Source organism: Pan troglodytes, chromosome 9, assembly GCF_028858775.2.
Source record: "Pan troglodytes isolate AG18354 chromosome 9, NHGRI_mPanTro3-v2.0_pri, whole genome shotgun sequence".
NCBI lineage: Eukaryota > Metazoa > Chordata > Mammalia > Primates > Hominidae > Pan > Pan troglodytes.
This window is the reverse complement of record NC_072407.2, coordinates 63261120-63276815: the sequence shown is the minus strand read 5'-3', so window position 1 is coordinate 63276815 and position 15696 is coordinate 63261120. Positions and strand designations below refer to the sequence as shown.

The 15696-nt window shown below is 53.4% G+C and overlaps 1 protein-coding gene across 10 annotated transcripts in view; it reads right to left on the bottom strand.

Moving 5' to 3' along the window:
• Nucleotides 1-4637: 4637 nt before the first annotated feature.
• The window catches only part of CD6 (CD6 molecule), a 48748-nt gene continuing 37689 nt past the window's right edge, over nucleotides 4638-15696 (bottom strand). The window contains exons 5-13 of one of the 10 annotated variants that reach the window (XM_001144310.5): nucleotides 15121-15423; nucleotides 13862-13927; nucleotides 11442-11582; nucleotides 10989-11084; nucleotides 9178-9300; nucleotides 7462-7533; nucleotides 6999-7253; nucleotides 6619-6723; nucleotides 4638-5760 (exon numbers count right to left, since the gene is read on the bottom strand). In XM_001144310.5, the coding sequence (XP_001144310.4) occupies nucleotides 5696-5760; nucleotides 6619-6723; nucleotides 6999-7253; nucleotides 7462-7533; nucleotides 9178-9300; nucleotides 10989-11084; nucleotides 11442-11582; nucleotides 13862-13927; nucleotides 15121-15423 (1226 nt within the window). In that variant the 3' untranslated portion in view covers nucleotides 4638-5695. Of the gene's footprint in view, nucleotides 5761-6618; nucleotides 6724-6998; nucleotides 7254-7461; nucleotides 7534-9106; nucleotides 9301-10988; nucleotides 11085-11441; nucleotides 11583-13861; nucleotides 13928-15120; nucleotides 15424-15696 lie in introns of all 10 variants that reach the window. The other 9 variants (XM_009460442.4, XM_016920983.4, XM_016920984.4 and 6 more) reach the window with 9 other exon arrangements.

The following is a 15696-nucleotide window of genomic DNA, read 5'->3' as shown; positions in this document are numbered from 1 at the left end:
GTGGAGCCCTACATGAGGCAAAAGTTATCTGCTTGGACAGCATGTGGGAGAAACTCAAATATGGGTAGCATCACTCTTCCCTTAGGAATGTTCTCTGGGATACCAGAGAAGTAAAAAGAAGCAAGGAGCCCAAGAGGGTGCCCGGACGTCATTTCTGTATAAGAAGGGGTAGGCAGCAAGAGGGGTTCACATCTGCTTCTTTCTACATCAGAGACACAATTGTGTTTACCTTGGGTGGGCCGGGTGGGGAGGAAGGGGCAGGGTGGAGGGGGCAAGATTTTAATGGTATGAATTCATGTTGTTGGAGTTTTAATAATGTTAAGGTATTTCCCATTTTAAAAAAAGAAAGGGCCGGGCCCAGTGGCTCATGCCTATAATCCCAGCACTTTCGGAGGCTGAGGCAGGACGATCACTTGAGGTCAGGAGTTCAAGACTAGCCTGGCCAACATGACGAAACCCCATCTCCACTAAAAATACAAAAATTAGCTGGGCATGGTGATGTGTGCCTGTAATCCCAGCTACTCGGGAGGCAGAGGCAGGAGAATTGCTTGAACCTGGGAGGTGGAGGTTGCAGTGAGATGAGACTCTGCCACTGCACTCCAGCCTGGGTGACAGAGAAAGACTCCATCCCCAAAAAAAAAGAAAAGAGAAAAAAAAGAAAAGAGAGAGAAAGAGAAGGAAGGGAGGAAGGAAGGAAAGAAGAAGGAAGGAAGGGATGGAGGGAGGGAGGGTAGGGAAGGAGGGAGGGAGGGAAGGAGGGAAGGAGGGAGAAAGGGAGGGAGGAGGGCAGACAGGGAGGGAGGGAGTGAGGGAAAGGAAAGAACACTCCCTTAGGAAGACACCTGCATGTGAGTCTGCCCTGCTCTGGCTCCAAACCAGGTGTTTTCCCTGCAGCATTAGAGCAGCTCGTTGAAATGGTGGGCTTTGTTTCAGGCCCACCATGTATGAAAAATGAATCCCCAACAGCTAAAATCTCACCCAGAATGGCAAGGTACCCACAGGATGAACGGCTTCCAGGATCTGAGGGAACGGAGGCTCCACAGCTCCTGTCTGTCTCCTCCTGGGTGTTTGTTGAACCAAGGGAAATAATGGGCTGGGTTGCCCCTTGTCTTTCTTTTTGCTGCTGAGCACACACTTAAGTTCATGTGGGTTAAACATGCTTATCATGAGCCCTTGCTGTGCGGCGTGGTGTTTTCACACTGGGGCTTTGCAGTGAGGTGGAAAAGTTGTGCTACCTGCCAAGCTGTGTGGCTTCTGGCTAGTCACCTAACCTCTCGGGGCTTCAGTTGCCCTATTTACGAATTAGGGAGAATAATACCTTCTCAGAGTGCCCTTATGAGGATTGTATGAAACAACACATACCTGGCACATAGTAAATGCTACCCACCGTCATCATCACCATGGTGATGAACGGCAGTTACTGGTCTCTCTCTGCCCCAGGTCCTGTAAACTCCCCAACGGCAAGGGCCAGGCTCCATTCCTTTCTGTGCCTCCCAGAGCTCAGCACAGAGCTGGCTCTATAAGGGTGCCTGGTAGTGATGATTCTACATTCCCGAACCCCGTATCCCAGAATGCAGCCGGTGCCTGTGCTGTTGGTGGGCAGATAGGCCGGTGTCTCCAGATTCTAGGCTGGGGCTCTGGTAATAATGCCCAGCCGTGTGGCTGTGGTGGCACAGGGACACTGGAAGAGCCATGATTAACACTCAGACTCTGAAGCTAGGCTGTATTTAAGTCCCAGCACTGTCATTATTTAGCTGTGTGACCTTGGCTTTTTACTTAACCTCTCTGGGCCTCAATTTTCTCACCCATGAAATGGGGTTGGTGTGAGACTTGACCATCCCCAGCCTCATCTCCTCTCAAGCTGGACCTCCCTTGACCTCGCGAGCCATGCAGTTTCTTGCTGTGTCTTCGCTCGTGTCATTCCCTTGGCCTGGAATGCTTTTCCCTCTCCACGTCAGTGGTTCACTCCTATTCATCCTCTACAACCCAGATCAGGCATCAGCTTCCCAGGAATTCCCTGTGCATCACTCTCTGCCTGAGCTTGCAGAGCTGTCAGTCAAATTGCTGGGTGCTTCCGTTCTGGGACACAGCCTTTCCCCCCACGTCAATGTTTCTGGAACCACTGGGTTCCACTGCCAAGTCCATTGAGCCTCTTTGTGTTTCCTGTCCCAGATCCTTGAGGCGTATTATAATGAGGTCTCCCAGGAGTGGAGGGGAAGCCACCTGCTTATGTTTGTGACTTCCCTGCCAGGCTGGTGCTCCTTCAGGTCAGAGCCTGGTTGTCATTCATCTCAGCTTTCCCAGTCTCAGCACAGGCCTGGCCCATGTCGGCTCAATAAGGCGCAGGTCCCAGGTCTGAGTCCCTGGGAGACATAGAGACAGGGGCCAGCTGGGATCAGCCCTCTTACTGTGTGTGGTGCTGTTTCTCCAGACTGCCCAGGGCTGGGGCAGAGCTTCCCAATTTCTCAGAGACTGTGGGGGGCCCTGGGTGGGAGAGCTGGGGTGAGAGAGGCAGCTCCGGGGAGGTTGGAGAAATGGGGGTGACTCAGAAGGCATTGCCATCTCCCTGTGTGAGCTGGGGCGGGCACGGGGTGGGGAAGGATTGAATTGTGACTCTGTTACTAACTCTCAGTGACCTTGGACAGGTCCTTTCCCACCCTAGGTCTCAGTGTCCTCACCTGTAAAATGAGAGTGGGACAAGACATTCTCCATGTTCCCCCAACCCTTGCCCCGCCCTGCCCCCAGCGCTAACGCACTGAAGACCCCAGGCACTGCTGAGTGCCTCCTGGCTTCCCCTTTCTCCTTTTAAGGAGCGCTCTCACCTGCAGTGATTAATCTACCAATGACGGGGCATTTACTACCAACCCTCTAACCCTCACCACCACCTGTGAGTTACCCACTACTGGCCACACATTCTACAGACCAACTTACAGCAAACAAAGGCTCAGAGATTTTGAGTGATTTGCCTGAGGCCACACTGCCAGGAGGGGTGGAGTGGGGAGTTGAACACAGGCTTTCACAAGCCCCCTGCCGCTGAGTCTGCCCCACCTACCCCAGAAGTGGCTCCTCCCCTAGGAATCCCCCGCCACCGTGGGGAGGGTTCAGAGGGCCCGAGGAGGGGGCCCAACACTGCCAACCACATCCTGTGACGGTTGCCCTGGGGAGCGCGGCTTTCTCTCCACCTCTGGGACAGGTGAATGGAAAGCAGGCCCCGCCCACCCCACAGCCCCACCTCCTTCATGATCCGCCCCTCCCGGGACGGCTCGGAGAAAACCTGAGCCCCAACCCTCACCCCGCAGGCAGAGCTGGGCACTGGCCATGGCAGCAGGGCTAAAGTCATAGCCCTGAATGGGCAGAGGACTGGAGGCAATGCCGATTCCTCAGTGCGGATCCGCTCCAGTCCCCTCCAGCGCCACCAGCCTCATCCCCACCTCCTTCTGGGGTGGTGCAATCCTTTTCCAGGCAACTCTAAGCATAAAACTCCCTGGAATTATACTACCTTTGAAGATTTGGGGGCTCAGGCGGGAACTCATTCAGTGCAGTAACCCCTGCCGCTGAGCCCAGGGCTGCTGTGGAGCAGCCCAGGGAGGCAGTGAGGTTGAGTTCTCATAGACCCTGCCTCTCAGTCTGTCAGGTTCTGTTTTCCTATCCCCAGTGTTAAAAAAATGTTTTTGAGATAGAGTCTCACTCTCACCCAGGCTGGAGTGCAGTGATGTGATCATTCATGGCTCACTGCAGCCTCAAATTCCTGGGCTCAAGCGACCTCCCTGCTTCAGCCTCCCAAGTAGCTGGGACTACAGGTGTGCACCACCATACCTGGATGATTTTCAATTTTTTTTTTGGTAGAGACGGGGTCTCACTATGTTGCCCAGGCTGGTCTCGAACTTCTGGGCTAAAGTGATCCTCCTGCCTTGGCCTCCCAAAATGCTGAGATTACAGGCGTGAGCCACGGTGCCCGGCCTCCCCAGTGTTTTTTATGGTGCTGAGCCACCGTGGGTTTTCCAGTTCCCTAGCATTTCCTCCTAAACAGATAGAGTTGCCCCCACCATTGCCACAACCTGACTTCTCCCCGACACGCACACACACACATGCACACACACACACACACTCTGAACATGGAGCAGTTGCTGTTGGTGCTTTTCCTGGACCATTCCCATGGAAGATGGTTCCTTATAGCATGTGCCTCTGACCCTCTGCCTGTGGCTTCTCCCGACACAGCGTGTGCCCAGCTCACTCACAGGCCGCTCGGTAGTGCTGGGGCTGGGGGTTAATGTCTCCTCAACCAATGACAGGCAGAGAGGGTGGGTCAATATCCCAGCTCCCTGCCCCCTTGGTGGGACAATTCTGAGGTGTGTCTCCCAGAGGTCCCCAGCACCATTGAGCTCTGGCTGCCCATAATAGCAACCTGTTCATGAACATTGTCTTCCTTCCTTCCCCCTCTTTCTTCCTCATTTTCTTACTGCTGCTCCCTGGGATTACTTCCCAAATAAAGGATTTGAGCTCAACTCTTTGTCTCATTTGTATCCAACATATGCCACACACACACACACACACGCACATACATGCCACACACACGTGCACACACACATGCAGCCTGGGTTCTATGAGGTTTAAGAAATTGTCATTCCACGCCCTGGTTTCATTCAGCAATTCAGTTTAATCTCAGGATACTCAGAGCAGGACAACAAAGCCTGGTCTGAGCCCGTGGGCCTCTCTCTGGGGGCTGCACGGAGACGTTTGCAGCCCCGGGTGCAACACCGCATAGTCATGCATCCCTCCCAGGAGCATCCTCATCAATTCAAGGAGACACATGGGAACTCGGGGCCTAGTGCAGCTTCTGAGCCCCTTCCTGGAAAACATCTCTATGCTCCTGCCCCCATGGAGACTGGGCCCCTATCTCTGGGATCTGTGGTGGGGCTGGGCTGGGGCCCTCTTTGTAAACCATAGGAAGCTCAGAATAAAGACCCATTGTCCAGGGACAGTCACTGCAGAACTGGTCTGTGCCCCTGGCGGACTTGGAGTGTCTCTGGGGCAGGACTGGCCTTGGGCCCCAGCTCCTTGGTTGGGGGTACACAGTCAACCTGTCATTGTCAGCTAGTTGTGCCCAGGAAGGCTATATTCCCTGCCCAAGTGCAGTTACCGCCCGGAGCAAAGCCTGGGACAGCTGGTGTGTTACCCCATCCCCCCAGCGCCCACCGATCAGTGACAACAGCTCAGCAGACCCTAGTATGTGGGCCCTCCTGCAGCAGCACTGGCATGGGGGTCCAGTTCTGCCCCTCGCAGGACCTCTGGGCCCTGAAGTGTCAGAAACTCAGGCAATCAAAGCGCCGGACACTTGAGGTTTGGAAGGGGCCTCCAGAGTCATCCAGTCCAGCTCCTCAACTCCCCTCCACCAGCTGTCGAGAGGTAGCCCAGACTCTGCTTGTTCATCCCTGAGACAGAGGGCTCACACCTCTTGGAGGCAGCATCCTCCCTGGGGCTGCTATCTGGGGCCGGGGGAGGGCTGTGGCAGCAGGTTTGGCTTGATGGATGGAGACCGAGGGGTACAAGGTGTAACGTTTCCTTCCATCTATCCAAGGGAGGCCTCTCAGCTCCATGGGGAGGTGAGCTGAGAGGGTGGGGAAGGGGAAAGAGAGTAGGTAGAGCAGGAAGCCAGAGGGTCAGAGGCACCCCAGGAGCCTCGGCTGGCCCCGGCCTAGGCTGCGCCTATGTCATCGTAGTCATCGTTGTCGGTGGAGTCAGGCTGAGGGCTGGGGGACCCTGTGGGCAGAGAGGCCCAGATTAGTGGGAGACCCAGTCATTGCCCCTGCTGCCCCACGGGACGGAGCTGAGTGGTTCTGGCTCCACATCACTATCCCCATGGGATGCTGCATGAAGCCATCTGATCATCTTGCTTCCGGCCGTGTCCCTGGCTGGAACATCAGCACTGAGGACAGTGCTCGTCTGTCTGGTTCAGGGCTATGGTCTCCACAATGGCACACTGCACGACACGGTGGACGACTGAATGCTGGGAGCCCCTCTGCTACCACAGTCTCCCCCAAGGAGCCAACCAGCTGCTTCTGCTTGAATGCCTCCACTAACAGGGAGCTCACTTCTTATCAAAGCAACCTGTTTATTTCTCCATCCCGTCCACATCCATTTTCCCCACCTCTTCATATTCTTGTTGTGCTTGTGTTTGTTTTCTTGTAGAAAGAGGGTCTTGCTCTGACCCTGCAGGGGCATGATCCACAGTGATACGATCATAGCTCACTGCAGCCTGGATCTCCTGGGCTCACACGATCCTCCCACCTCAGCCTCCTGAGGAGCTGGGACTATAGGCACGTGCTACTACCCTCGGCTAATATTTAGTTTTTAGTCTTGTAGAGACTGGTCTTGCTATGTTCCCAGGGCTAGTCGTAAATTCCTGGCCTCAAGCAATCCTCCTGCCTTGTGCTGGGATTACAGGCTTGAGCTACCATGCCTGGCCTTGCTTGTTTTTTAAAAAGTGACTTTCCCTCTCTTCTTTTACCCTTCCTTTCTCCTTTTCCCCTTGAGCGAATGCATCCAATTGTTCCCCACTCATTTACTCTCCAGTCCCTCTCTGTCCCCCTCCCACATCCCTTCCCCAGACATTGGCACCTGGACAGCCAAACTGCTCCTCCGAAGGGGGCTGGGGTGGTGGCTGGAAGTTCTGGTACCACTCCCCGGATGAGGTGCTGGAGCTGTCATCAGCCGGGGGCCCTGCTGGAAACCCCCAGAACCAGTCACCCTCTGCCAGCACACAGCCACTTCTCAAGTTGCCAGAGCTGGGGGGCCCACGTGACTCACGAGAGCCAAGTCCCTAGCTTGGCAAATGACAAAGTGAAGGCCCAGAGATGGGAGATGTGTCCAAGGGCACACAGCGAATGGCTGCGGAACTGGGTAGAATCCTGACCGCAGCCTGACTCAGGGCTCCCAGCTTTATGCCTCCTCCAGCCAGGCTGGCTATGGGATGGGGGCTCGGGGGAGGCACAGCTTACCTGAAAAGGCTGGCTGGGTGCCGGCCAGCTCCAAGTTTGGGGGCTGCTCCAGGAAGGAACTCCTCTCTGAAGAAAACACCTGGGGGTTCCATGGAGGCGGCTTGCTTTTGGGACTATTGCAGTAATCCTCCCCCGAAGAGGTGCTCGACTCACTGTTGCTCCTCGGGTGATACTGAGGGCCCAGGGATGGCGGGTCTGTAATGCAGTGTCCAGGGTTGGCAGTTGGGATGTGGGAGGCATGCAACTCTTCAAGTCCTAAGGCAGGAAAGGGAGAATGGTGATGAAAGAAGCAGCGCAGCAAGAGGGCTTTAAGTCAGACTTCAGAAAGCACTTACTGCCTATAGGATTTGTGAAAGTCAGGAAAGACTCATTGAGGGAGGTTCCTGCTGGAAGGTCTCAAGCTGAGCTGAGTTACTCTCTGGAAGTGGGACTGCCATTCACACCCCTCCCCATCCTGACTCACCTTCCTCCAAGGGTGGCATCTGGAACCTGCTTTGCTGGACCTCCTCATCTGTGACCCGATGCCGCTGGGAATCTGCAAGCAGAGGCGGCGGTGGGGAGGGGTGAAGGCTCAACCTCATCATTTAGGAGCCTGGAGAAGAGGCTGGATTTCCCGGGGCCTGGGTAGGCTGAATAGGGTGGGAGGACAACTCCGGAGGCAGAGAGGGCTTAGCATTTCCCATCAAATTCCAGGTTCATATCCCAATCCAGCAGAGCCTTCGCCTTAATCTAGCCTGGGGCCAGAAACTCTAGTGCCCTACAACCCCCCAGCCCCCAGCCCCAGCTGTCCCTCCTGCTACTTAGAGAGGTATCAAGAGTCTTGGTTCTGTCCTTGTGACCTGGCAGCTCTGGGCAGGAGAAGGACAGATGTTTGCTCCTTCAAGAAGCCTTCCTAGAGTGAAACCCAGATGGTCTGGAATCACTGCATCACAGGCTCTGTGGCACCTTCACGTTTCAGAATCAGAGATTTATAGAGTCTTGAGGATATGAGTATCTGGGATCTTGGAGTCAGCTCTTTTGAACCGGGTACCACTGACTTTTAATTTCAATGTTATAGCACTGTGGACTCTCAGTCTTGCATCTTATATGCCTGGGCTCGGAATCTCAGGTTCGACAGACACTTCATCCCTGTGGCGCCCAAACACTGGTCCACAGGCCAGAAGAAGTGGAATCATCCGTGTCCCACCCCCCAGAAGCCCTGGGTTAGCAGGCGGGGCAGGGACGGCTGTCTGTTCCCCAATATCCATTCTGGCTTTTATCTGGACACAGCTGCCCAGGACAGAGCCTTCGTTTCCCTGCCTCTCTTGTAGCTAGTGGGTTTTCGTCCTGGGTGCTGGGTTGTGAGCGGGAATCTGTGGCCATCTCCAGCATCCCATCGTTCCCTTGCCCTTGCCTGGAATGTGGACATGGAGGTGAGCCATTCGGGACCATGTAGATGAAGGCAAGATCTTAGGGGCTGCACAGCAGCAAGAAAGAAGGGGCCTGGGCCCCTGCCAACCTCTCAAGACACTGTCATTTGGAGCTTTCTGTCACACACAGCCAAATTCTCATCCTGACTGATAACATTAGGTGTGGGGAGGGGCTCAGGAATTTTTGACAAGCTCCCAAGTGATTCCACAATAAGGTGTGGGACGCTCTGATCTATTCCAACCTCCCAGCATTGCCAGGGAACTGCCTTCAGCGTTATCTTTCCTCTTCCTATCCCCAGATGGCAATGAAAAGAGCTGGCTATGAGGCACAAGCTGGCAAGAGCGTGGAGGTGAGGAAGTGAGTGGGGCTGATGGGGTCAGACAGGGCAGGATGGGACACGGAGGGATATGGCATGCGAGAACCCCTGCCAACTGTGTCTCTCATCCGCACTCCCCCGCTCTCACACAGAGAGCCATCTTCAGGTGAATGTCAAAGGCCTGGTCTTAAGACCTTACATGCCCAGAGACAAACATGGGAGAGACAGAGGTCAGAGTGGAGATGTCCTGAGACATCGAGATGACCCCAGGGTCACAAAGCACGGTGCAAACGTCAGTGTAGGACCATTTACAGTCAATCCAGTGGGTAACCAGGGGGATTCTGTCCGCATCATGCAGGGGTTACTAGGTGGGACTACTGACCTGACGGTCCCCTCGGGGCTCCCTCCCAGATTCAGGTAGGTGGGCCCTCGGGAGCCCGGCCAGGCACTCACTGTAGAAGGTGGTCAGGGCCACAGGAGGCTGGGCGCTGAAGTCATAGTGCTCATAGTCTGAGTCCGAGCCAGAGTCTGAGTCCTCAGGGAGCGGGGCCTGGACCTGGATGGGCAGCATGAAAACTGGGGAGAGAACAGAGTCGAGGGCATGGCAAAGTGGTGGGCGGAAAGGCGTAGGGAGAGATGGTAGAGTATGAACGGCAGAGGTGAGAGGCAGAATAGCAGGGGAACACCAAGTAGCCCCCTTTTTTTTTCTTTCTTTTCTGGGACAGGGTCTCACTCTGTTGTCCAGGCTGGAGTACAGTGGTGCCATCACAGCTCACTGCAGCATTGACCTCCTGGGCTCAGGCGATCCTCCCACCTCAGCCTCCCGAGTAGCTGGGACCACAGGCATGCACCATCACGCCCAGCTAATTTTTGAATTTTTTGTAGAGACAGGTTTTCACCATGTTGCCCAGGCTGGTCTCAAACTCCTGGGCTCAAGCGATCCATCCCCCTTGGCCTCCCAAAATGTGGGGACTACAGGCATCCACCAGTGTGCCCAGCCTGGGTAGCCCATCTTGTACAAGCCACCCAGTCTGAAGTTTCTAGGCTGCCTTCGTTCATTTCCAATATGGAGAACTAAACATTTATTTAGCAAACGCTTAACACAGCACTTACTATATGTGAGGCACTATTCTAACACTTACAAGTATTACCTCATTTAACCCTCATGATAACTCTGTGAAGTGGGTACATTATTATCCCCATTTTGCCTTGGAGGGAACTGAGGCACAGACAGGTTCTTACCTGGCCCAGAGCCGGCAGTCTGGCTCTAAACCTCTAGACTGTGCTATTCAGTGAGCAGCTGCCTTGTGCTAAGCCTTATGCTAGATGCTGTATTCACATTCTCTTTTCATATAGATGGACTCTCTGTGCAAAGGATATTTATAATATTTGGCTGAGTTTTGTATTAGTTTTTATGTCATTGAACTCTTTCCGATAAAGGTGATTGAATATATTCATAATGCAAGGTGATTAAGCTCAAATTCCTCTGCAAGAGGTATAAATCCATATATCATAAAGGATGAATGACTGACCCTTTTTTTTTTTTGAGACAGAGTCTTGCTCTGTCGCCCAGGCTGGAGTGTAGTGGTGTGATCTTGGCTCACTGCAACCTCCGCCTCCCAGGTTCAAGCGATTCTCCTGCCTCAGCTTCCCAAGTAGCTGGGATTACAGGTGCACGCCACCACACCCGGCTAATTTTTGCATTTTTTGTAGAGACGGGGTTTCACCATGTTGGCCAGGCTGGTCTCCAAGTCCTGACCTCAAGTGATCTGCCCACCTCAGGCTCCCAAAGTGCTGGGATTACAGGCGTGAGCCACTGTACCCAGCCCCAGTTTGTTTTTTTGTTTAGAAAATATGAACTATGAAATAAAACCACATTCTAGGAGAATCTTGATGGGGCTTCGCAAGGCCAATTGGGCAGGACACTGATAGGGATGATGATATCACAAGCCTTCTAGCCAACTAGCAGAGCAAAGCGGAACAGAGCTTTCCTCTGAGAACCAAGATCTAAAACGTGCTTAGCCTGTATTTGTCCAGAACTCAAAACTCTAGAGTCCTAGCGTGACTGAACTGGAAGGTCATCTGCCCTTCAATGTCCAGGGACAACTTGAGCCTGCTCAAGGTCCCAGGGCCGGGAGTGGGCTGGCCCAGATCTCATCTCCAGCTGTGTGTACGTCTTGGACCTAAGTGGTGCTGACCTTCCAGAAAGCTCACCCTTCTTGTCCTCCCCAGCCCTCCCACACCCAGGATGGGGGACATCCTACCTTCTTTGGGGATGGTGATGGGGACCGGTTGATAGCTATTGCTCCCTGCCGGGATGGTGGTGGGTAGGTGCTGGTGGTTCACCATTACGGGGAGGGCTGAGGGACGGGAGGCAGAAATTCTACAAGTCATTTTTTTGCCCTCTCCCAGTCTACCTGGTTCAGTTCTGTTCTCATCGACACACCACCCTCGTCATTCCCCCAACACTTACAGGCACACGTGCGCGCGCGCGCGCACACACACACACACACAGGTACACACACACATGCACAGTCTGGTTCTCCCCGCTGGTGCGTCCATGACTGCTGGGCATGCTGGGAAAATCCTTTCCACCTTGGGGATCTCCCCAGGGCCAGGGCCGGGTGGTCATTGCTGGACCACGCCACTGCTGCTGGGGTTCTGCCAAGGCTCACATCCCCCTGGGATGGCCATGGCTCCCAGAACCTTGCACTTACCATATTTTCCTTTAATTCTCAAGAGGATGAAGGCTATGAAGATGAGGGAGCCAAGGAGGAGAATTCCCAGAACGATGGAGGGGATGAGGAGCATTAGCTCCCGAGATTCCTTGTTCTCTATTTTCACTGTCACAGAAGATTCTGGAAACAAGAATTCCAATTCAGGAAGAAAGAGGAATGGGCACTCACCCTTCTTCTTATCTTTCCATTCTCTGTAAAGCTGACCTGCTTCCCTTTTTATGTTATCTTCATCCTTGCTTCCTTTTTCCAATTTTCTCATTGCTTTTAAGTGTGTGGTGTATATTAGGCGCTCAATAAATGCATATTGAATGCATGAGCAATTGATTAAATGAATTACTGTCTGAAATAGAACTCTGGCCACCAGGCTGCAGAGATCTATCTGTCTGCTAGCTCTTCAGTATGTAGTCTTTGTTCAATAGACAACTATTGAGTACCCGCTGTGTGCCTGGTCCTAGACCCTGGGGCTACACATAAGACAACAGTATCACAGGCCTTGAGGGGCTTTGTCTAGTGGAGAGATCAATAAGTAACCCAATCCAGTATGATGAGGCACCTGCTGTGATGGAGGTTTGAACAGCGACACTGGGGGCATGAGGCCCTACAAAAGGCACTTCATTCTCGGTGGGGGAAGATCAACGCTGACTTCCCAGAGACAGTGACTCTGAGCCACCTCTGGCAGTGAACAGACCATCAGGAGAGCTGTGCCTGAGTCTCCCCTCCTTCCCACCAGACATCCCCTCCATGAGGACGGGAGTGGGGTCTGGGATTCAGGGTCTCCCACCTCTGCAGCCCCACTCTGGGGTGACTTCTTGCCTTCCCCCTCCCTCAGCCTCCCCTCTGCTTAAAAGAATGCGAAGCACAAGAATGGATACAGGGGTCAGTGAGGAGGGTTCCTGGAGTGAGCAGACCACAGGGCTAGAAGACTAGTAGTGACAGCAACGGGGAGGGAGATGAGATCATCCAGACCTCTTTGCTGGGGGCAGAGTCTGCTTCCCCTGGGAGAGAACCCTCTCCCTGTCTTCATTTTCTCCTCTCCCCTCTCTGTCTGCAAATGGGGAAGTTTGGGCCAGGATGGGAGCTGGATCTGGCAGCAGGAAGCAGATGTGAGAGTGAGGCTGGGTGTTGCGGCCATGGGGAGACCCGTGAATGTGGGTCCAGAGGGCCGTGGCCGAGGGAGGGGCTGATGGACCAAGGGCCGGAGTGTGGTCCCTGGATCTCTCTTTGTGCTTCACTCTTTGCCCTTCCAGAATGGCATGGATCCCCACTCCAACCTCAGGGAGAGAAAGCGTGTGCAGGTTGCCTGCGCGGCCTGGCAGGAGCTCGCCCGGCAGCCTGTGCAGTTGTGTATTTCATTTCCTCTCTGTGCTGTCATCTATGGCTAGGGCCTCTGTGCCCTCTCCCCAAACCCCTGTTCACTGCTTCTGGGTGTCTGAGAGAAGATGACAGAGAGCTAGGAGGCAGAGCAAGGGAGTCCTGTGGGTATCCCAGTACTGCAAAGGGGCTCAATGCCTGAACTAAATGCTCATAGCAACAGCAGACTTTCGGACAGTTCTTACTGTCTTTGAGGCTCTGTTCTAAGTGCTTTACAAAAATTAATTCACTGGAGCCTCACAGCAATGCTAGGAGAAAGTACTATATGCTTACCACCCCCATTTTATAATTGAGGTGTCTGAGGCTCAGAGAGGTTACGAGTTGCCCAACAGGGCACAGCTAGCAAGAGGCACAGCTGGGAGTTGAGTCCTGGGAGTCTGCTCTGATGCCAGCCAAGCTACACGCAGCTGGTGGGTAGACCAAGAATGGATCTGGAATTCAGAGCCTTGGTTGTCAGTTCTGGCCAGCAATCTCCAGCTGTGACTTCAGCCTCGGAGCCTCAGCTCCTTTCTTGATGTAAGGGTTATAATAAGACCTCTCCCATTTGGCTACCAAGAGGATTAAAGGGTTGGGAAATAATGGCTATAAAGCACTAGGCCCAGTGTCTGGCCTGTTATGAACACAGGGCTGTGTGCCCGCATTCCCACTACCCAGCTGGGCCAAGATCACCCTCCCCCTGCCGCCCCGACCCTGACCCCTGCTTGAGGTGGTATCAGCTCTCTCCAGCTCTTTCCTTCTGCCCTCCAGCATCTCACAGGAAAGTGGGGGAATGGACTTCTGTCCAGGAAGTATCAGGACTCAGTGATCTATGGGCTGACTTGGCAAGGAGGGGATGTAGAAGGAGCAGAAATGCCACCCAGAGAGCCCTGGGGAGGCAAGTCCATTGGCTGGAGGTGGAGGATGAGGACCAAACCATCCTCCACCCCAACACAGGTGTGCACAGGAACACACACACACACACACACACACACACACACACACAGATGTCCAAGCTTCTGAGAAACCGTGTAGTACCCAGCAACACTTACCTATAGTGACTGTCTGAACACTTGCAGGGACTTCGGGAGTGGACAGATTGTGCAAACTCCGGGAATCTGTCAGAAAGCACCGCCCAGTCACTCATTGCATGTTACTGAGCACCTACTGTGTGCCAGGCCTTGGGTTAGAAACTGAATGGGACAGACAAGTGACCCAGAACTAGGGTTGTGCTCCCATCAGGGACACGTGGCTAAGGAAACTTACCTCCCTCCCCTACCCCACCCCCCACAGTAAGGAGGAACTCATGGATTAAATGCTGGGAAGGCTCTTTGGTTAGAATAAAGGGCTAATAGAATTATCCCTTCTTTCTGTGTAAGCTGCTACAGACCACAAATCCGTTTTCCATTCAGTTTCAGTTTGTTCTTAATCAGCCTAGGGAGATGAAGAGCGGACATTATCTTCATTATCATAATCTGCATTCCCAATGGGCAGGTAGGCTCACAAAGAAATGAGCTTAGAAGTCCCTCAGCAGATACTATCAGGTTTCCCAGCTATCCTGCGAAGTGCCTAGTATCAGCATCCACACATGGAGGTTAAGGGACTGTCGGAAGCCTCCTTGCTCGTAAATGGCAGAGCTGGAATTTGTAACCTGGTGTCTGAACGCTGTAAGAATGCAAATATGTTTCTTCAGATCTATCTAGCACTCACATTTTTTCAAACTTTAACACGTCTGAAGTTGGGATCATGGCCTCAGTCATTACGTTTGGTGGTTTATTTTGGCAGTGTTTGTTCTTCTTTATGGTACATAAAATAATAATGGTGTGACTTATAAACAATGCCATCTTAGATTTGGCGAGATATGGTAGAACCCAACTCATAGAGTGGGTATGAGGCTCAGCTGAAATAAGAGCTACTTAGTGCTCAACAATGCCTAGCATATGATCAGGGTTCCAGAAGCTGTCACCGATATTATTACTAGGGCCTGCTAATATTATTTTTACTGTCATCACCAGGCCTGGGATGGCAAATTGGTTTCAACTCTTGAGTCAATCCCAGTCAAGAGGAATCATTGCTTAGCATATAATGTCTTCATATATGATTCATCATTCTGGGGCTGAGTGGAGCATCTGAAAATACCTCGATGAATTAGCACTGTCTGCCTGGGCACCGTAAGGACAATAGTCCTTCTTATGCCATATGTGCCATTGCCGATCTGGTGCCTATTGTGGTCCTTGGACTGTAAGTTTTTAGGACATGGATTCAGGTAGAATTCTGGCTCAAATCTGGGGGGTGGAGTAGGATGGGGTACCTGAGCAGAGGACCCTGGCTGCCAGCGACTGGCTGCAGAGGTTGGAGTTGTTGAACCGCCAGGAGCAGTTGGAGAGGGTGAACTCCTCCCCGTTGCATGAGTAGTACATCCTGCCGGACAAGGAGTGGGGCAGCCCCTTGGGCCTCTCAACCGCGGTTCCACAGCCCAAGGACTGGCAGAGCACCTTGGCCTCCGATGGGTACCACTCACTGTCACACACTGTGTTCCAGACCCCTCGGAAGTGTACCTCCACCTGCCCCTCGCAGCGGTCAGCGCCCCCTGTCAGGCGCCAGGACTGGTGCTCTGCAGGGAAGGGGCAGGGGACAGAGTCAGGTCAGAATCCTTTGGGCAGAAATTCCCGCCAGCCCAGACCCACCAGTGCAGGCACCAATGCAGCCATTTGGTCTCCAGATCTTGTGTCTTCTCCCTCCTGTGTCTGTGTCCCCCTGTCACCTGCCCCATCTGCTCTGGCCAACCCTGCTGTGATAAGTGTGGTCTGTGGAGCAGCAGCATCGGCATTGCCTGGGATCTTGTTAGAAACGCAGACTCTGGAGCTCTGCCTCAGACCTACTGAAT